The sequence below is a fragment of the Fringilla coelebs genome (assembly GCF_963513975.1).
Source record: "Fringilla coelebs genome assembly, chromosome: 1".
Taxonomy (NCBI): domain Eukaryota; kingdom Metazoa; phylum Chordata; class Aves; order Passeriformes; family Fringillidae; genus Fringilla; species Fringilla coelebs.
Window position 1 is genome coordinate 116,358,341 of NC_140028.1, and position 21,574 is coordinate 116,379,914.

The window sequence follows — 21,574 nt, forward strand, 5'->3', positions numbered from 1 at the left end:
TTTTTTGGTTGCTTGGTTGGGTTTTTAAAAACATTTAATTTCTTTTCCCCCCAGGCCCGCGAGGTTTCGTTTTGTTTTGGTAGAGTTTTTTGGGGCTGGAAGGATGGGTAGATGTTACTTAGGTTCATCAGGCAGATGAGAAAAAAGAAAAAAACACGTAATGAGAAACTAAGGTTGTGGGTTGCTGTGGTTTTGTGTGTTACTAGTAAGTAAGTGGGTCTATAGTGTGTGTAAACTGATCATAATTTTTCATACTGAATCCTAAAGAAAATATGGGGTTTTTACACGATGTCATGTCTCCAAAGGGCACTGTCACACGGCATCCAGGGCTGGTCTTGCAGGACAACTTCTTTGCTAAAAGGAATGCAACACCAACTTTAACACTATCTATTGATGAAGTGGGAGAGTAAGTTAAATATTCATTTGAAGTACTGTAAAACTACATAGATGAGGCCTTCAAGGCTGGAGAAACAAAAATTACATGACTTTGCAAGGAGTGGGAAAGGACAAAAGCACACACATCATGGTTTCTGTCATGATCCATGAGAATTTTTCAAGTTTGAAATCAGATTGCCACAATCACAATCTAGCTGTAATGAAGAAAACCAGGAAATCAGGAATAACTGTAAGACAAAAGAAAAGTATAGCAGCTATGAAACACTGATTTAACAGAATCAAGAATACCATTTATTCTGTTAATAAGACATCACGTCGTTGATCTTTTTTCCTCCCATTTCTCTCAGTGATTAATCAAGGTTCAGCACGCTGTGGTAAACATGCTTATAAGCAAACAGAAGATGCAAGTTCCCTCATACTTCTCAGGAAAACCCACAAATACCAGAGAGGTTTATGTCCAAAAAGGAGACAGAGTCCTGTAACTTTATTCTAATAAAGAGAGAGTCCACTGGGACACACAGATGCCAGGTTTTCTGTCCTGAGGTTTTTGGGGGGGGGCACAGCCTCCCTTTATCCTGAACTCCTGGCCACGTGTTGCCCTCTTCCTTTGCCCATCGCTGAGGCACTAGGAGGGTACAGCCTTCCCCAACCACCTGCCACACATTCCCCCTTGAACCTACTATTTTACCCAAAGTTCAGAAACTCAGGCTGTGCAGCCCCTTGTGTTTCACAAGCCAAGCTGCCTGGGCTCTGCAACAGACCTGCCACCCGAAGTTAGACACCAAAACCAATTTCAGAGATTAAACACCCACACCCTCACCCATCAAATTGTAAGTCCATTGGCTTTCCTCTAGCACTTGTCGTGCACTTCATAGTCTGGCTGTGGGTAACTCTCAAGTGCAACTCCAAAGCCTGAAAGGCTCATCCTGCTACTGCTACAAGAAGCGGCCACAGGCAATGAAGAACCACAAATTAAGGAGTTAAATTAAGGAGTTTAATTAAGGAGTTTAATCTCCTGGCCCTGCCATTTAACCCTCAGCCGCTCGCCCCGCCACCGCCCCGCGGTCACTGAGGCGATTCCGGAGGTGGGCGGGGCCAGGCGCGGGTGCGCGCGGCGCTCGCGGCGTGACGCGCGGCTCGGGGCGCACCAATGGGAGGCGGCGGCGGCGGTGTTTGAACGGCGCGTGGCGGTAGCGCTGGTGCCGCCCGCGGGGCTGAGCGGCCGCTCCTGCGCGTCCCGGGCGCGGCCGAGCGCGGAGCGGGGCGTCAGCCGGGCCGCGGGGAGGCGAGGCGCTGGATGTGCGCAGAGGGGGAGCACCCAGCTGCGGGACGAGGGAAAATCCAGGCCGCTGCCGCACCCTGATCAGTGCGGCCCTTCCGTCTCCGCCGGGGGCTCGGGCGGCCGCGGCCCGTCGGGTGGAGGGGCCCTGGCTCTGCGCTCGCTCTTCCGAGGAGGTACGGCCGGCCCGTGCGGGGTGCTGGGACGTGTGCCTGCGCTTAGAGGAGCCGGGGGCCGGCTGGTGGCGCCCCGGGAGACCCCAGGCGAGCTCTTGGCTCCGGTGCCGGTGTTTAAAGCCCTGTCCGGCCCTGCCGCGGGTACCGAGTGTTTTGCAGTTCAGCCACCGCGCGGTCGGGACAGCGGCCTCGCTGCAGCAGCTGAGGTGAGAATGGCCAGAGCTGCGTGTCCTTTCCTAGTTGTGGGACTTTGCTGTGTGTGTTCCTCCTCTTAAAACTGCCCCGAGCTTCACTCGTCTGTCCCTGTGGCTTTTCTTTTGGCGTCGGGGGCGCGTGGTGCAACCCCAGCTTCGTGGGTTCCTCACACTCTCTACTTTTAAAGCAGAAGATGGCAGAACCATCGAGGAAGTCCTTCAAAGACAGTCTAAGTGATATAAAACAACGTATGAAAGAGAAAAGAACTCAGAAATGGTTAAAGCTGGGTAAAACTGCCCAGTTCTCCACCGTGAAGGTCAAAAGAGCAAGTAAGATGCTTAAATATATTAGTATTTATAATTGTTTTCTTTTCAATCCCGTTTGAGACACTCACTGTTGTGTTGCAGACAACACCTCCAACAAAATGAAGATCATTCAGGCAAACAACAGAGATCTGGCTCTGTCCTTGCAAGAACACAAGCTCAAACTGAGGGAAGCTGAAGCTACCATTCTTCAGCTAAGGAAAGATTATCACATTTTGAAGGCTCAGATGTTTGACTTGCAAAGAAATCATAGGTTCCAGCAAGAACAAGGACATGTGGAGGTATTTAACAAAAATTAAAGTCTGTTTTCTGTAAATTTTGTAGGGAGCTTATCACATGCAAAGGCACCTGACAGAGGTTTCTTCGGATTTTAGTTATAATGCTGATGTTTGTAGTTGATACTAGAGTATGATAGTGACAGTGTTACTGTTCTTCCTTTGTCCATTAGAACCGACTGTCAGCCTTGAATGAGATAATTTCCAAAGTCTCTCAGAATTTACTGGACTCAGTCACTCTCCTTGGCCCAGCAAAGGACTTGTGTTCCATAGACGTAGTAAGTGCCTTTTCCCCTTGAGGAGTGGGACTTCTGTTACTGATTGCCTTCACACCTTCCACCATGGCTGCACGTAGATTTTTAGATCTGAGCCCTAGTTTAGGGGAAGGACTAGTCCCACAGTTCCCAGTATCCCGGGGTGCACATTGGGGATGTGTCAGTAAGTTATAAGTGGGGCTGAGGCTCTGCTAGGCGGTGGTTGGAGCACCCTGATTTTCTGGGGTTTTATGCACAGTTCCTTCCCCTGTTTGCTTGCTGTAGGATTGAGCTAGGGATGAATGTGCTGATGTGCAGAGGCTGAAAAGGTGGCTGGCCAACACCCACAGTACTTGGTGTTAGGTAGACAGAAAGAGAGTCAAGGGCCTCTTTGGTGCTTTCTGGGGAAACTTGGCTGTTCTCTAAAATTTGTAGATGGCGCAAGCTTGTTTCAGCCATTTAATCACAGTAAGACTTATTTTGTTGACAGAATCAAAGAATGCTTTCTTCAGGTCCTGGAAACGGTTACAGTGTCACAGCACCAACACGTTCAATGTAAGTATTATTGATTAATGCCTATGCTTGAAAAATATGTTACAGGAAGTTTAATTTTCTGACTGCAAAAAGGGAAGCAACCCAGTGTAATGAAAACTGTTCCTTGTGTTAAATTATTCCTGTTCAGTAAATACTACCTTTGGTATTTTCTCTAGAGGACCTTTAAAGTGCATTCTTGAAGATGGTCCTGTACTTCCAAGTGGGATGGAAGCTGGTGGTGGCAGAAATTCTTTGTCAAAGATCTGTGTGGAATCTGACAGTGACTTTTCCTTTACCAAAATAATTCCAAGCGAAGGTAACTAAATCAAAGTATCAGACATTGCTCTATTTTTGAATTAGGAAAACAATGTGTGAGTCGAAGTTAAAAAAACTGCTGTTTTTAAAGGAACTGATAAGTAACTTTCTGCTTCTTGTCATAAAGGGCAAATACTAATGCTGTCCACTGGTAAAATGTTTAAATGAAAATGTCCAGCAAAATGGGGAGGAATTTGAAACTGTTTTATCTTCTCTATAGCTGCAATCCAGTTTCATTATCTATCAGTTCAACCAAGTAAAATTGCCTTTATACAGTCATTAGCATTTATGAAATCAATAAAAACTTGTTAACAAAGCAAAATACTCAGGAAAATAAATGATCTGTAAATAACCTTTCCAAAAGGAGCAGTTTAGAGGAAAATACTAGTGTTATATTACCTAACTGCTTTCTGCATGGAAGCTATATTAAACAGAGCTTATCTCAATTGCCAAATCCTAGTTTATAAAAATCTGTGGAGAAAACCAAAAGAATAGTCTGAATTTTTGCACATCTTAACATGGTTTTTCTGTTTGCCTTTAATATGACATTTTCTGTTCAACTACAAGGACAGCCATCTGATTTTCATCTGAATAACACAGAGCCAGAGCTGGAAAATGTTTCTTCAAGTTTAAAGCCTGGATTTGGTAGCGTGTTACCAAAAAGTGTATCTACCAGACGTCACTTTTCGACGATGAGGAACCCTGATGTAATTTGTGCTGGTGTCTTGGACCATTTAGAAGCACCTGATTCAGTAAAAGAAGTTTCTGAACAGGATGAAATTAGGCTTGAGGAAAGTCTAGAGAAGTGTGTTACAGAAAATATAAATGCAGCTGTTCCTCCCTTGAATGAAAGCAAGGTTGATTCAGAGCTGGCATTGAGGCAGAAAACTTCTGAAACTGCACAGTTCAAATTGAAACATAATTCTGATCTTAAACAACCAGAGTGTAAAAGCAGAGAAAACCCTCAACGAAGGAAAGAAAAGCATCAGAAAGGAAAACTGGAATGCCCGCTTACTTCCCAACAAAGACCAGGTAAATTGCGTAAAGAGGCTTCTAAAGAAAAGCAGAATTTCTTGGGTGGCATCAGTGATGCTTATGACTTTCATTTGGAAGAGAGTGTCCATCTTACACCTTTTCGACCAAACAAGGTGAACGACAGCGATACTGAAGTGGAGGATGAAGAAGACTCAGCTGAAACCAATACCATTGAGTCAAGCAGTACTGCAGGTGACTCAGATGACAGCCTCTATGAGCCTTACAAGAGTAAATCAAAGAAAAGGCGAAGTTCAGTGACTGAGAGCCCTATGTCACCAATCCATCCAAGGCCGAGGTCTAAAAGATGTTTGGCACAGCATGAGCAGAAGCTCTGTCATGAAGAAGAGACTGAAAACAAATCAAGTGATAAGTCTATTAGTAAGTACAGAAAGTGTTCTGTAATAGATTTTTTTTTCTTGGAAGATTAACATTGTTTTGAGATTTAGGCTTTTTTATTTTAGTTTTTTTTTTTAATAGCAACTAAAAGAGAAATGTTTTAAGAATGATTAGATTTTCTTTAAAGCTTGCTTATCTGAATGAACTGAACTGTGCCTAATTTCTTCACAGAGCAGCCTTCTGAGCCATCTCGTGGGCATCTCTGTGATGTTACCAATACAGCTGCAGTGCTCCCCAGCACTGGGGATGCAGAAATTGTCCCTGAAGGTGAAGGGCCTGAGTCCCCAAAACGCAAGCGGCGGAGCTGTACTGTTACTGTGAGCTACAAAGAACCGAGTATTGGAGGGTAGGTATCTTGACTTTTCAGTTTGGCATAAATATCCATCCAACAGAGGATTTGAAAGGCTTATTTAGATTTTGAAAACAAGACCTTAAAAAAAGAGCTCAAAGGACTCAAATTCTAGAGTTAATAATGCAGCTTAGTTTGTGTGAAATGGAACTTACTAGCTAAAAGTTATTGTTTAAAGTAATGTAGGGAACAGAACTCACTTTTTGCACCTTTTTTTTTTTTCAAACAGGAAACTCAGGAGAGGAGATCCATTTACAGATACAAAGTTCCTGTGTTCTCCAATTTTCAAGTTGAAAAGAGATGCTAAGCGACGTTCCCGTAAGAAAGATTCTATGAAAATATCCAATGAGAAATTGGTTAGTTGTCTTTGAGATTCTCAGCAAAACCATGCTTCTGCCATGAAGAAAGTTATTTCCTGGATAAAATATTTTGTTGCACAATGTGTTATATAAATATGTAAATAGTTGTGTGTCTAGTATTAAGGAGATCAGGTTAAGGGGGCCTGGATTTATTCTAGTGACTTATTTTTAATGATATGGACTGATTACTTTTATAACTAAAATGATTCTATTCAAGCTCCTTTTGAACAGATCTTGGGGGTATATGAGAAATCTCTGATGGATAAGATGGTGAATATCATTGTGTGGATGAACTTCAGGCACTTAAAATGTTTTGAGCAACAAATATTTTTAATAACTGTGTTTGTACAGATTTTGTTTATGTGACAGCTGTAGTTTCATATCAAATCTTATAATAAACATCTTAGTGTTTGGAAACAGCTCTGAGTTAATTGGTGTCCTTTTGGCAGTTTCTGTAGTTGCTCCAAGGGCACTAATGTCAGCAGTGGCCATTACAGGCCTGTGTACTCTGTGCCCATCTTATGTGGGGATATAAGCACTGTTTAGAAGCAACTCAGCAGCTACAATTTGATTCTGTAGCTGCAGCTCTCAAAAGCAGCAATTTAGGCTTAGTTGGTCTTGGACTGAGTGTGAGTTAGCATCAACCAGACAGAAACAAAGCAAATGTCTTGTAAAGGTTGGTGAAGAAAGCTCCACTTGGATCCCAACTGTTGTGGGACATTTATAACAGTTTATAATAATTTTGTCCCTGCTTTGCCCAGTGCCTTTCCTAGAGGAAGAGGTGCCACACTAGGCTGCATATGAGAACAACAGTGTTATCAACTGTCCACCACTCAAACTATTTTCACTTTGCTTGAGACACACTTAAGTATTAATAGGTTTTTGAATACCCAAATGAAAGTTACATTCTGAACACCTGATGGGAAAACACAAACACTACATGCTCTTCCTTTGTTTTGTAAGACTGCCTGTCCCACTTCCAATAGGTGCAAGATCTCTCCCTTTCAGTAATAAAACTATTACTTACTATTTCATTTGTAACTTCTTCCATGACTCTCTATTAATAATAATACTAGCTGCAGGTACTGAGCATTTGAAAATAGTTGTTCACAACACAGCCTTTGGATGTTTGAAAGGAAACTTAGTTTTACCTTAGTACCCTAAAATTCTAGCCATGGGGCCTCACCATTTCAGTCTGGAATTCTAGGACTAGAGGAACTTAAGGAGAGTGGTTGAACTATATTGGTTAGAGCTTGGTCCTTATAATGCCAAGGTTGTGGGTCCTATCCTTGTATCAGCCATTCACATTGGAGGTGCACTTAATGATCCTTGAGGGTGTTCTGTGAACCTCAGGTGCTTTTTCAGGAAACAAATCTGCAACAGATGTTTTAGCAGGGAGAGAAAAAGAGCAAGGTCATTGTAGAGCAACCCAAGGCCAGTGTGGTGGGTCTGGGTAGTTTTTTTCTTAGTGGATTGAGCAAGCTTTAAAAATTGAAGTGATGAAGTGCCAAGTAATGAAAAAAAGAGACCAAAATAAGTAGGGTTTTGTACATATATAATTTAAAACTATTCTGTACCAGTACAATATATTAATTTGACAAATGTAAAGTTCATCAGCTGTTAAAGCATTTGCAAAACCACATATCCTACCATAACTTTATTGCACAGTATCTATGAAAATATTAATTCTTAAATTAGAAAACACGTTTCAATATAGAAGAGACAATCTGATTGAAAGACAATAAGAAAATCTACTCTGAAAATAACAAAAATTCACAGGTTACCAAGCTTAACAGGTGCATCTGTAGGCCCAATCTACAAAACAGGTTTACAGTATCCTGTTCTGGCTATTAAAGAAAAAGTACTCACTGTACCTTTGTTATAGATCCCAATGTAGGTCAGACTAAATTCATACAAAACACGATGGCAAGTCCAAGCATTAACATTTTGAATACCTTGGGTACCACATTTACTACTTCTAGATTAGTTCCTGACATCTTGCTGAATTGATCTGTGATCTAACATTGCACAAGCATTTTGCAGGAATAGATTCTTTGACACAGCACAGCATTGGTTTTCTCAGTCTCATAACTTGAATTTTACCAGTGTAACATCTGTAAATACAAAACGCCAAGAATGAAAGTTTAATCTGTTTTTCACAAAAGCAGTTATAATTTACAAACTCTAATTAGAAAATGTCAAGGGACAGCTTTTTGGCCTGTACTAGTCTCCATTAAGGATTTAGGTGTACCTCTTAAATGTAGTGTAAGCAGCAAAATGTATATATATTATATGTATATATGAGTGTGTGTTCCTTTTGAAGATATACTAGGAGTTGTATAATGTTAATATGTTCCTGGGTCTAAATAATCACAGTTAATATGCATTTACAATAAAGCTTGGTAGAAAATCCAGTTTATCACAGAATATGTAAGCTCAAAGCTGTCCTATGTTGTCTTCCTTTGTGTACAATAGTCTTATTTCTGCTGAACCTAAAGAATTTAGCAGTGAGGAGTAGTAAGTAGGGTGGATCATGAAGTGCATAAAACCTTAACTCTACTAAGCCAATTAAAATTGTCTAGTAGATGCAAAGTAGTCTCTAAAGTTATTTTGGGTACTTATGTCCTGCATAAGCCAAGTCACTATGACATTGCGCATCTAGCCAGATTTTTTTTCTTTTTTCTTTTTTTTTTTTTTAAAGAGTGGTTATGAGATTACAATTTGCAGGTAAAATATTTATCAAAACTGAAAATTAATAGAAAAACTTGCATCTATCAAAGATCACAGGCAGTCCTTTTTCAGAACTGACTGCTCTTCCCTCACAGCTTCTCAACCAGCTGAGTGTTTCTTTTAAAAAATAATATCTTATAAAAAGATTCTACAAAGAAACAAGTGTTTCAGAACCCCCCCACACCTGTTGTTTTCCCTTACAATTTTCTTTTTTACTGGAAAAAATAATAAAATTTTATCAAATAGGTACTGCATTAGGTAAGCTATAACATTAGGTAAGCTATAACATCTGTTGTCTGGGAATTTTCTCCATCTTCCCAAACATGTGCAACTTCCCCCATGTTTGTGGGGTTTCTGAGGCTGTAGCTGATAAACTTATTAGGAACATAAGGTAATCGGCACACAAAAGAAATATTCCATAATTAAATACATTATAAAGCATTTTAATAAAATAATTTTTGTAACTTCAGTATAATACATGTTTGCAAAACTAAAAGGGTTTTTAAAAGTGCTAAGTATTAAACAGAAGTTTCTTGAAAGTCCCACAACTCAGATATAGAACGGCTTTCCCTGTCCATAACATAGGCACACTATTTGGTTGTAAAAAAGACAGTGTCACTTGTCAATTAATCCAGCTTCTTTAATTTTTGTGTAGAAGAATTTCTCCAGTATATTGGCACATTTGTAGTATTCACTCTCAGGGGGGTTGTACTCTCTGCAGTTTGTAAAGACTCGCTGCAAGTCTGCCATGAATAATTTCTTAGACACGTAGTACCTGTTCTTGAGTCGCTCACTCATTGTTTTGAGATCTGCACAGAAGAAAAATAGATTAACAGCGTTGGATTCAAATATGTTTTGTATGCATTGTCCCTTCAGACTGATTTGCCTTTTAACGTGAACTGGCAAAGCTGGGATTTGGAATGAAAATTGCCTTCATCTCAGGCAGGGTCTGTATTTTAGCTTCAAAAGCTACTGAGCTGCTGGAACTAAGCAATACCTCACTCTAAGGATGAATTTATGTAGCGTTTATTTTTAATTCTTTAAAACAGTAAAGCTTTTTCTGTTCTGTTCTGCTCTCCTACTTAGAGCTCTGAGTTTTCTGTGCTTAGTAGATGTCTCTTCTGACTGTCCTGAGACAACCTGTTCTCAGCTCTGCTGGAGGAGGCCTTAGGGGTATATGGGTAAAGAATTCAAACACCACAAAACATGTACATTGAACTAAAATCCTTACTGCTGTGCAAACACAGCAGAGAAGTTACACTGGTCTACACTACAAGCAGGATTTGTAGCCTTGAAAAAAAAAAGATAAAATTTGTTCTACGCTCTACATATATTTTTATTACCTCTTCGGAGTTTATAGTTGTATATCCTTTTTAAGAACCATGTGAGAACTGATCTCCCCTGCTTTCAGAGCTTCATGCAAAACACTTACAGACATTCTTTAAGAAGTGTTCTCCTTTATACTAAAATCAGTCATCCATAAAATATGTAAATCATCTGTGTTCTCCACATAGTCACTTTCCCAGTAATTCTCATCACGCATTTAAAAATTCTGTCTACATTACAAGTGTTCTAGGAGTGAGTACAGGAATAGAAGTAGTGGGAGGTGTGCTGGATGCCTTGGCTTTTCTCACCTCAGATGCTCTAACTAGTTTTTTAGCAATGCTTGAGCCAGGCATCAGCAGCACCTTTGTGAAACTGAAAAAGAAGTAGCTGAATTGAAGAAGACTTAATGAGTATTTCAAGGACACCAGCGACCAAAGACCGCCAATGCAAATTTTTTAACTTTAGATTTAAAAATATGGTTGTATTTTTGTTTTGGTAATGGTTTGGGGGGGTTTGGGGTGGTGGGTTTGGTTTTTTTAAGGTAGATTTGAATTTATTAAAAGAGAGGAAACGCTTTCAAATTGACAAAGTGGGATTCTTTAAGGAAAGTTTAATGGACGCTCTCAAATACTTTTTCCAATGGTACAGAACTTGCCACTCCCTAGTTTTGCACAATATTTTGTAAAAGTAAAGGCTCATTCAGCTCCCATTAAGTCTGAAATTCAGGTGCCTATACATAAACTAGATATCCATAGACTAATTATAGCACCCAGCTGAGAAGGCTGTGCAGTTTGCCCTAAGGCAAATGTTGCCTGGCTAGAGAGTTAAGCTGCTCTCCTCTAAGCACAGTGAAAGTTTGGTTCCATCTGTCACTCAGCCACACAGCTTTTGAATGAAAAAGGGAAAAAAGCCTCAAAGAGTATTGCTTGATACAGCACCTGAAGAGCACTTAAAACAGGGTAAAAAAGCATTTAAACATGAGAACTGACCTTAGGAGATAATAAAAAAAATTTACAGCCATACCTCTCAAAAACTGTACCATTTAGTCTGTACATAAACATAAAGGCAACTGTTCTATCTTATCTGAGCAACTTTTTACAGTATCAGCATGCTGGCAGGGAGAGCAGAAAGAAATCTGAATTTGTCACAAATCAAGGCACAGTTTAGTCATGCTGGGTTCCTTAGCTGAAAAGAACAAAGCAAAACTAAACCAAAGACCTCAGCTTAATCCTCAAAGTAAACTGCTGCCTCTACCTCTAGTGTAATGCCTCTGAACAAGGAAAGGACAGACAACATTCCTACCAAGAGTTTGCCAACTCAGGTAAGTTATTTGTAACCACTGAACAGTGGTTACAGATTAAACAGATTTCTGAGCTAGATCTGCTCAGAAAAGCAGACAGAGAAAACTCTGCCACAGAAGGGGACTCACAATCTTTTTCTTCATTGGTAGAAAATAAATTTGTGTTGCGGGTACAGGAAGCCAGCAATTGGTTTATAAATTATATGTACATCTGCTATTTGGGAATGGTAATTTGAATATTAAAAAATAATTAAATTAAATTGATAGACATGGGCTTGGAGCCCATGCAAAGCAACATAAACAAATACTTTTATTCTCTGAGAAACTGATAGTTAATAGCCTGCCATGAACTTGTATTTGATTCTCTAACAAAATTAAAGGGCTCAGAAATCAGAAATTATGTAATCAGAATGGTAGAGTTGAGCATTGACAAATGAGGAAGGAGTGCCAGAATTCAGTTTTAAATCTGGTGCAGTACAAATCAAGCATTCTTTTAGAGTATCACCGAATTATCATTTAAATTTTATGTCCCAGAAGTCAAAAGCTGGGTCAGAAGAGAAGAATTCAAAAGAAAAACATTAGAAGTTGTGTACTTCATTTTGCAAGCAATCCTACATAAGAAATAGCTGTGTTACTTAGAAGTAAATATACATAAATAAATAAATAAATAAATAAATAAATAAATAAATAAATAAATGTAACACCTCAGACAACTGTGGCAGATCTAAAAGATAAAGATAAAAGTTAGCTTAAAATTAGTTGCATGAAGCATTTTCCTAAACTTAAATTGGAGCAAAGTATTAAGACTTAGAAAACCCTGTGACCTTTGAAAATGTTTTCTCTATTTGATTTAGAAATGTTAAATCTGTATTTCATAGCAACTCAAACGCTCAGGTGTTCCTGAAAGTTTGCCTTCAGTTTTTTTAACATATGACCAGTTAGCACATACAAGAACATATCCCTACAACTCACCTACACCAGCTAGTCCTGAAAGCTTCTAGCTGACTGCACCATTTGAGAGCTTGCTAGAGCTCTCTAGGGCACACTAAGATTTCAGAGAGGTACACCACACATGTTTCACAGAGGTCACAGAGCACTCATCAATTTCAAATAACAGCATCACACTCTTGACACTTCACAGCTGCAAGGTATTCAGCTGCAAGTAACATATATCTTTTACCATAAAACAATCAGATTAAAATTTATCTGCTATGTCTGCAGCTATAATGATTTTTAAACTCTACTTAAAAAATGTTAATGGCATTACCCATGGGAAACCTTATAACTTCATAATATCCAGGAGCTTCTGTTCTCTTCACGGGTTCCATGAAGGGCCAAGCGCTTTGATGGCTCTTTGGTAAAGAAAAAAGTAAGGTATCTAATATGGAAACTAGATATTGGAAATAATTTAAAAATCTTTACAGAAAGTAAACTAGAGCTAGCACTCACCTTGACTTGCTGTAGGATGGTTTTTAACGTGCTGTAAAGTTGATCTGGATCCTTGGACTCCTTACTTGAAGGAAAATATAAATACAAAAAGATTAGTTTGAGTCCCTTATCTTTGTTCCTACAATTTGCATCTTACCTAAAAGCAACTCCAAAGTTTCAAGCATTTTATGGAAGAAATAAAATTTTAAACAAGCAAACAAACCCAAACAAAAATCCTCAAAAAAGAACCCCACTACCCAAACCACACTTGCCCATAATAAAAAATAAAATAAAAAATGCCACCAAAAAGCCACTCAAGAACTCATCTCTTATAGATTGTTTGATTTCCAGTGGATGGAAGGAAATATCAAGTGACATTGTTTAGAGACTTTTCTTGAAGGAATATCCCAATTGCTTCAACATTTTAGTTTGTGTAGCACTTACCCTCTTTCTTTTCCGCTTGGTTTCCAGCCAGTCTCTCCTGTACACCAACAACATGAGATATTATATGGGAACTACAGTAGGTCAAAACATTAACTGAGTTATTGCAACTCAAAGAAGAAAAGCCATTTCAGAACTACTGCAGTAAAATGGGTTTGTTTTAATAAAAGCTACTCCTAATAAATAACATAACCATCTAGCTCGCAGCTCCATTCAATTTCCTACATGATTCTTCCACTAGACTGCTGAAAAGATTCTAAAATATTTCAATATGAAACACATTTCTTTTCAATAATTCAATACATATTTTACTGCAACCCACCCCTGTAAAGAATAATCACGACAAAGTTATCCAATTTTATTCCCCAGGGACAAAGAATAAATTGCAGAAAAGCACAGCTGAAAAAAAGTCCCCCAAAATATGATACTTAATTATTTTTAATTCTGTTTTGTCCTGTACATTCATGCCTGGAACAGAAATCGTTGTTCAGGAGTACAGTGCATTAAAATGGTGCCAGAGGGAAAATGCTGCCTACACTGTGTTACAAACCAAAGAGGGATCACATATAAGTGAAATTATACAGATGTACATAAAAGAGGATCAGCCTGGGATGCCTTGGGGAAATCTCAAAGACAGCAGTTGTAATGGAAACACAACAATCTTCACAGAAATCAAATCAGCACACCAAAACAATTACCTTCCAATCAAAAAGAACTATGTGGCTACATTAGTATTTCTAGTCTTGGACCTTTCTTGGGCTATTGTGCTTCTGTTCTACATTAAAAGAGATTGATACATACTAATTCCAGGAATGCTTTCTATAGGAATCTGCCGTACTCCATCTTTGAAGCAAGAAAGGCCGGGATAAACTTTTCGGATTTGAGCTTGCTTCCTTTCTATGAGCTTTTTAATGATCTGTAATAAAGCAGCAGAGAAAACAAAAAGTAATTTATTTGGTCTCAAGTCACCCAGAAGATTAATGCAAAACTGTGATGAACAGAAACATTCTCACTTCCTAACCTTGCAGTCCTTTTCCATGAAGCTGAAAATGGGGCTGAGCTGCCTGACCAAGCACTGATTCTGCAAATGAAGCTACTAGGTCTGTCAGCTATTTTGGCACAAATCTAGAAAAAAAGGAGTCATTGTTGGCTCTATTGATCACAAGCTGCACAGCTCTTGGGAAGACAGGAGCAGAGGCAGAGAAGGAAATTTTCTGGAAGAAGGTTTGAGAACTGGCTGTAAAATTTTAACAGCTGGAACTTCTGAAATGCTTCAGCACAGCTGGTCAAAAATGTCAAGGCACATATTGAATGCACGTATTTTTATGTACATACATGTTCATATTCCACTATTTTAGAAATTAGAAACCCATTCACTTAAAAGTCTCCATATATCTATCTGTAGGAGTTGCTTAGGTATCAATCAAAGATACTCTCATGAAAGATTTTCTCTGGAGGATGTCAGAATGATGCCACTCTTTTTACTCTCTTTGCAAACGCTAGGGAGAGGCTTTTCCCACTCCAGGGTACAACTCCGTTTTACTTTCCAATCTTATTACCTCAAATTCTAAGCAATTTTCTTTGGTGCTCTTGATACCCACTTAGATACTTATCTAAGCTTTGTGTGTCCTGGATATGTGACTTTCAAAACTTCATAACTTGGAGTAAAGGAATGTACAGGCCATGCAGCCCACCAGTCTGATAGAACACTTTCTTTGGAAATAATAAGAATGGACATATTTTTATTTTTAAGGAACTTCACTCCCTCATACAAAGTATTTCCTCTCAAAGAAGAGAAAAAGACAAAGCCAAACTTTTTTTTAAACAAAACTAAAAAGTCAGGTTTGAACAGTCTTGAAAGAACAAAATATAAATAGTATTTCTTTAAAAACCAAGGAAAGTATTTAAACACAAGCCGGAATGTCATAATAATTTTGCTAATAAACTGCTTTATTATATAGAGTATTATTAAGGACTAAATAAAAAACAACCCACATAAAATCCAAAGAGGGACAGACTGGAAATTAAGACAGTCCACCCTTGGTTTATATATTTTAAAAATGGGAGAAAAAAAGAATCCTCTTTTTTTTCAAGTAAAACAGGCCATGCAATACCAACACTCCATTTAAATGTCCCTCTAATGAACACTACTGATATGGGAGGGGAGGAACTGACAAAGTCATAAAAAATAAAAATCAATCTCACATGATTTTGCTTAGTTAACTACCACAAAATTGAACTGTGAATTACTCCTCAGAATACCAGTAGTTTAACAGTCTTGCTCTTATTAAGTCAGTAAGTTAGAATTTGATGCTTCAACCACAAAATTTTGGCACTGGGACTTGAATGAAGGGATTATTCTAACTAATAAAAGTATGTTCTCAAATGTAAGCACCAAAGCAAAGAAGAGAGCTAACCTGGCACCCACTGAACTGTTTCTAAACATCTGAATAGAGAATAACATTCAACATTTTATTTCAACCTTCACCTCTTTCTGCTTTTTGATGATGACAGAAAATTCAGTGTAGGGGATCCTTGGATTTAATTCACATCCCATTAATGTGGCACCCTCATAATCCTTGATGTAGCCAACATATTTTGCTTTTGGTACTTTAATATCTTTGGAGAAACCCTGAAAAAGAAGAAAAAAATAACTTATATTGTCATTATGCCATTTTCCTTTTACATTTTTGTTTTAACTGAAATGAATGAGGATTGAGAACCGAATTCATCATAATGTTAAAATACAAAAAATACAACAGTGAGTTACAGACCATGGTTCAGTGTTGCATAAACCTTCTCATGGGAGGCATTTGATAAAAGAGCAGTTAATTGCTAAGAAGGGCAGCTGGGGAGATTGTACTCATTTTGAATATGTGAAGAGTAGATTGTGCCAGTTTGATATACAGAACCATAGAACTGTCTGGAAGGAACTTGAGGAGGTCATCTAGCCCCATCTCAGCTCAGAACAGGTCTCATCATATCTGGCTGATCAAGGCCATGACCAGCCCCGAATATTGTAAAAGGACAGAGATTCCACCACCTCCCTCAGCAACATTTTTCAGTATATCACCACTCTCAGGACAGGAAAGGAAAAATAAAATTTCCTTCTACCTGGTTGTAATTTCCCACTATTCAGGTCATCTTCACTGCCTAATGCTGTACACTTCAGAGAAAAATCTGACTCCATTTTGCTGACCAGATAGTTGACACCTGTTTATCAAATCTATTTGACAGAACAGACATTGCCATCTTTCCTGAGTTTGAACCTCACACTTCAAATAAGGAGGAGCTGTAAGTGCAGGTCAGGTAGGTTTTCATCTGTCACAGGTGTGCCTAGTCCTTCTTTATACTTCTTATAGAATCCAGTGAATGAACTGACATTTTCCCAGTTTTTAGACTAGACAAATTATAGACTATACCATATACTTATGTTCAGATGATTCTATCTAAGTAAAATGTATTAGAGGCCAAAAACATTACCCGAGATGAGCACATTTTATAGATAAAAAATACACATGCAAAATTGTACTATAGATTTTATCCAATTACTTTGTCATGCCTAGTTATTTAGTCAACTCTACTAGATATAAAACACCTTGCACAAAGTAATTTCTTGCATTGAACTTACCTGTTTTTTGAAGTAGCCGATAGCATATTCGTCCGCGTACGTGAGAAAGTTGAGAATGTTGTGTTTGATGTGGTACTCCTTCAGATGGTTCATTAGGTGAGTCCCATAACCCTGTGTGAAACATATCAGGAAAAAGCCATGACAAAGCCTTTGGGGACTGCACATAATAGAACCTGTGGGCTCTGGGTTATTACACACAGTTTTTCAAAATGCAGTCTTTCCTTCAGATCCTGTTTAAAAGATTTTCTCTTAATTAACTGGGTGTTGCACACTCAAGAGCAAACTCTTTTGGGCCTTGTAGGGGTACCTTTGTGACCCAGCATGGAAGTTGTAATTCAAGGTGCCCACCTTGTTGTTTTGGTTTTTTTTTGTTCCCCTTTTAAATTAGATATCAACCATTAAAATCATATACTTCACCCATGACAAAACTGCACATACCATAACAATAGAGCATCCTTTCTGAGCCATATCGCTTCAAAACTACAAAGCAGTAGCAATACTGAAATTATTCCAGTGTTCTGTGAACCTGTAGCAAAACAGTCTCTGCCTCAAAGGATTTATTATCTAAGCTTATCATAAGCATAAAAAGGAACAGTGAACAATTACCATAATAAGGAGAAGAAAATTGTAGAGTCCACAATCAAATAAACAGCTACGCCTTGTGATGGCACACAGGTATGATTTCCATTTAAATTTAGCCCCAAAGTAAACAAAAGGTTGCATTTATTCACATTGCCAAGGAAGCTATAGTCATCCCCTTCTGCTGTGATATGAAGAAATGTAAAGTAGATAGGTAATCCCATAATAGTGTTTTGTTCCTGCAAATGTTTCAATTTTCTCATCATGCAGACTAACAGGACATTTAGAGAAACATACATGGATTCCTTTTGGGTATGCTGCTCTTGAAAACTGGGAAAATTTTTACTTATGTAAAAAAGCCAGAAAAAAAATGAATTAGAAAATACAAATTTCTGATTTAATTTACAATTTCATAGCCCCAAATATGGCAATTGCCAGATAGGAAACTCAGGCACATACACTAAAACTTAAAATTATTTTGTAACAGGGGACCAAGCTACCTAAAAACCAATTCAATTAGTATGGGAAAACAATTCCTATATTTTTTACTCCAGCCTCAAACTGAATTAAAATAGGAACTTATCTTTCCTAAGACCTGGCAGGTCACCCATGTGTGAACTTTTTTTTTTCTCAGTTACCTGTTGACAGGGTCAGCTCACTCTGAGCAAAAAGCAGAAGGCAAATTTTCAGAAACACTCAACTGATACAGCAAAGCACCCAGAGGATAAAATAATAAATAGTGTGTTATGCAGCCCTGGGGGCAATCTGAAGGGTCAGAATTATCTGCTCTATTATTTTGAAAGATTATTCCCAGAAAATCACAACACACCTTTGGCAGCCTCACCTGTGTAGTGCAGTTAAGCACAACTTAAGCATATTCTGCTAGGATTTGCATTTGCTAAAACACTGAATGCTGACAGGTCATTGCTAAATGTAAGGAAATGCTCCTCTCTAACACCAGAGTTGAATAAAATCAAAGATAACCTGAGCATTAACAGTTGTTACAGACTTTCAATCCCACTGTGCTACTTTTTTGCACTAGGGTGTACAATTTTTGCATGCTAACTGCTATACACTCCGAGTTAACCCACATCTCAGCTCTTGCTTCTTGAAATGAAAATCATGAAGCTAGAGCACCATCTAAAGGCAAAACACTGAACCAAATGGTGAGCAGCTGGAAGAGCTAGAGGAATCTCATGTATTCATACTGCTCTATATTCTTTCAACACAGATACTAATTCTCAAAATTCTGAGAAAATGTTGCGACATTAACTCAAAAAAGAGTGCACAGAATTGACCCTGTGCTTATTTTGAGATGTAAGACTACACCTAATTTTTTTATTAGATCTCATTTAGATTGAAGTTATGTAATGGCACAAAGTGCTTGGACACAAATTACTGCCCCACACAAGCAATACGTATTTCAGTCAACCACGAGACGTTACACTACACAGAGACACAGCTACGGGGGACAGAGGCATGAAAATTCCAAGAATGGCAGACTACTGGCTCTGCTGAGAAAAATTTTATTTAATTAATTAAATACAGGTAATCCTACTATTATGATGATGATGCTAAATCTGCACGTTTTACTTTGATTTTTGTGTATTGTATTCAGAATTGCTGTATCTTTCAAAATCTATTTCTGTCTGGCAACTCAGCAGAATATTCAACACGACTAAAAGTATTAGGAGCACGTGCAGTGGGTGAATGGGATTCAAATCCATTTAATAAACACTTGTAATACAGAATTCTTTTTACCTTGACTTGCTCATTGGAAGTCACAGCACAGAAAACAATCTCTGTAAATCCTTGGGAGGGGAACATCCGGAAGCAGATACCACCGATAACACGACCATCTTTTATTAATGCAAGGGTTTTGTGTTTCCTGAGCAGACAAAAATAACAATCACTTTAATTCATGTACATAGTACATCAAGTGCCATTAACCTTCCTTTTTCAGAAACTTGATTCACTTCTTTCCATGAAGATAATGCAATTCTGTATGCCTCCTAAGTTAGCCACTTTTATCTATAGAAGAGTTGTTACTTTAATATCATGCTTTCAATAGACCATAAAGATTATCATCATAGAGCAAGCCCCTGGCCTTGCCAAGTACTCTGAGATACGCAGGTAATGCCCAATAAATAAAAGTTGTATTGCTTGCATTGATTCAATTGCTGATAGTTAAACCATTGCACAGTTCCCAGGATGATTTTATCCTGAGTAAATTAGAAATTAATGGAGCTACAGGAGAGCAAGTCCTTTCTAAGGGATTCTTGTTTCCTTGCATGCACTCTCCATAGTTAAGCTATCAGTCTCAAATGCAGCTGATGAAGTAAGAGAGGGCATTTCTTATTTCTAATCACACAATCCTCTGGGAATCAAGACCAGAATAAATATCAATTTCTGTTGCACTTATAGTGACTGCCAGGAAAGATGTAGAAAGGTGCAATCTCAACTCTTATGTCAAGGATAAGGAATTTTAATATAATCCTCAAGGTGTGAAAACAGTGCACTATCCTTTAGATTATTCAATGCACAGTATCATATAAATCATATGACCCCCTGCCAAAAAGCCCAAAGAGTAGTTATACTGTATGTGCCACCATTGAAGATTTTATACACATTATATATTTTTTTCTTGTACACATTTTAGTGCTTTTTTTACTTGCCTTTTTTTTTAATTAAAAAAAAATTGTATTTTTTTTTAAACCTTAACAAATTTTTATTTAAAAATTAAAAAAAATTAAGGTTAAAAAGATTTAAGGTTAAACTGGTGGAGCAGTTCATGAAGAACTGCAGCCTGTGGGAAGGACCCATATTGGAGAAGTTCATGGAGAACTGTCTGTCATGGGAGGGACCCCATACTGGAGCAGAGAGAGAGTGTGGGAAGTCCTTCCCTGTGGAGGAAGAAGCAGCAGACACCACAATGGGAACTGACCGTGGCCTCCATTCCCCATCCCCCAGCTCTGCTTGGGGGAGAAGGCAGAGAATCATGAACGCAGCTGAGCTTGGGAAGAAGGGAGATGTGGGGCAAAGGTATTTTAAGATGTAGTTTTTATTTTCTCATTATCCTATTCTATCTGATTTGTAGAAAGTTAAAGTAATTTCATCAAGTTGAGTCTATTTTGCCTGTGATAGTTATCAGTGAGTGATCACTCCTTGTCCTTCCATCCAAAAACTTTGTACTTTCTCTCCCCTGTCCAGCTGAGAAGGGGAGCAATGGAGCAGGTTTCGTGGGAATCTGGCATCCAGTCAATGTCAACCCACCACGGTCCCACAACAAGAAGCCACTTATTATTAATACAGCCACCAAGATGGCACTTGGGTACAACCCAGTTAGATTGACCAGGAGTTATGAGGGCTTGAAAAGACAGCAAAAGCACAGCAGAGGCAGAGCTGCTCTCCACCCCACCTCAGCTGCAAACGGCACCAGAGCCCCTCCGCCTCGCACTCAGCCCCCTGCCCAAGGATACCCACGGATCAAAGACCAAGCGGGTGATGTATTCCTTCGGCATTCGAGGCAGCTGATGGGAGAACACATTCTGCAAACCAACCAGCCACATCATGATCTTCTTGTTGGGCTTCTGGTTCAGGGAGTTGCCGACCACGTGGAATTCGATCACCCCCCTGCGCTCCTCCAGCCTCGCCGCCTCGTCCCGGGCCGAGTGTGCCGAGAGGAAGTTGGTCTGTGCCGCACAAACGAGGAACAAAATCCCAGTTTTGAGATTTCACATCCTCTGACAGAACAGCCTTAATGAACAAACAAATAAACCCCACTCTCTTTTTCCAACAGAGCTGCCAACGACTGCCTTTGCAATGTAGCTTTGCAGAAGGGACGCCATCAAAAAAGCCAGATGTAAGTCTACACTACAGTCTACAAAGGCCAATCTGAATTTATATTGATACTGATTAGATAACAACAGCAATGGTGATGACTCAAAAAGTTCCAAAACCCCTTGAGGGATAGCACACATCCAGTTGAAGCCTATGCCACTAAGTCTTCATATTTGCTTTACTCTTAGCCAGCTTGGGCATGACTTGTGGATTTGCCTACACATACTGCAAATCACACATTTTAATGGCAGCACAGAAAAAGTCGGGTTTTTTTCTTTTTATTAGTGTTTTCCACTATCTCTGCCACTATTGTAAGAGCCTAAAAAAAAGATTTTAATTCCTACAGAATTTGCTGTTACATATCTAGCAATTGCATCTATATATCTAAATGCAGATTAAATTAATACAGCAAA

At 38.9% G+C, this 21,574-nt stretch overlaps 2 protein-coding genes across 2 annotated transcripts in view; one reads left to right on the forward strand and one right to left on the reverse strand.

Annotated features, from left to right (window-relative positions):
* Positions 1 to 2,239: 2,239 nt before the first annotated feature.
* On the forward strand, positions 2,240 to 5,898 carry SGO1 (shugoshin 1; the record flags this gene model as incomplete). Its single annotated transcript, XM_084208614.1, has 8 exons — positions 2,240 to 2,375; positions 2,454 to 2,650; positions 2,818 to 2,922; positions 3,389 to 3,453; positions 3,609 to 3,748; positions 4,315 to 5,160; positions 5,350 to 5,524; positions 5,757 to 5,898. The coding sequence occupies 8 exons, from the start codon at positions 2,240 to 2,242 to the stop codon at positions 5,896 to 5,898; spliced, it is 1,806 nt and encodes a 601-aa protein (XP_084064740.1).
* A 1,536-nt stretch (positions 5,899 to 7,434) lies between these two features.
* The window catches only part of KAT2B (lysine acetyltransferase 2B), a gene marked incomplete at its 5' end in the record, with an annotated part of 39,908 nt that continues 25,768 nt past the window's right edge, over positions 7,435 to 21,574 (reverse strand). Inside the window, 9 exons of the mRNA XM_084213990.1 lie at positions 7,435 to 9,425; positions 12,510 to 12,594; positions 12,692 to 12,755; positions 13,115 to 13,151; positions 13,913 to 14,027; positions 15,600 to 15,743; positions 16,743 to 16,853; positions 19,083 to 19,209; positions 20,805 to 21,013. Of these exons, the coding sequence (XP_084070116.1) occupies positions 9,232 to 9,425; positions 12,510 to 12,594; positions 12,692 to 12,755; positions 13,115 to 13,151; positions 13,913 to 14,027; positions 15,600 to 15,743; positions 16,743 to 16,853; positions 19,083 to 19,209; positions 20,805 to 21,013 (1,086 nt within the window). The 3' untranslated portion in view covers positions 7,435 to 9,231. The remainder of the gene's footprint in view (positions 9,426 to 12,509; positions 12,595 to 12,691; positions 12,756 to 13,114; positions 13,152 to 13,912; positions 14,028 to 15,599; positions 15,744 to 16,742; positions 16,854 to 19,082; positions 19,210 to 20,804; positions 21,014 to 21,574) is intronic.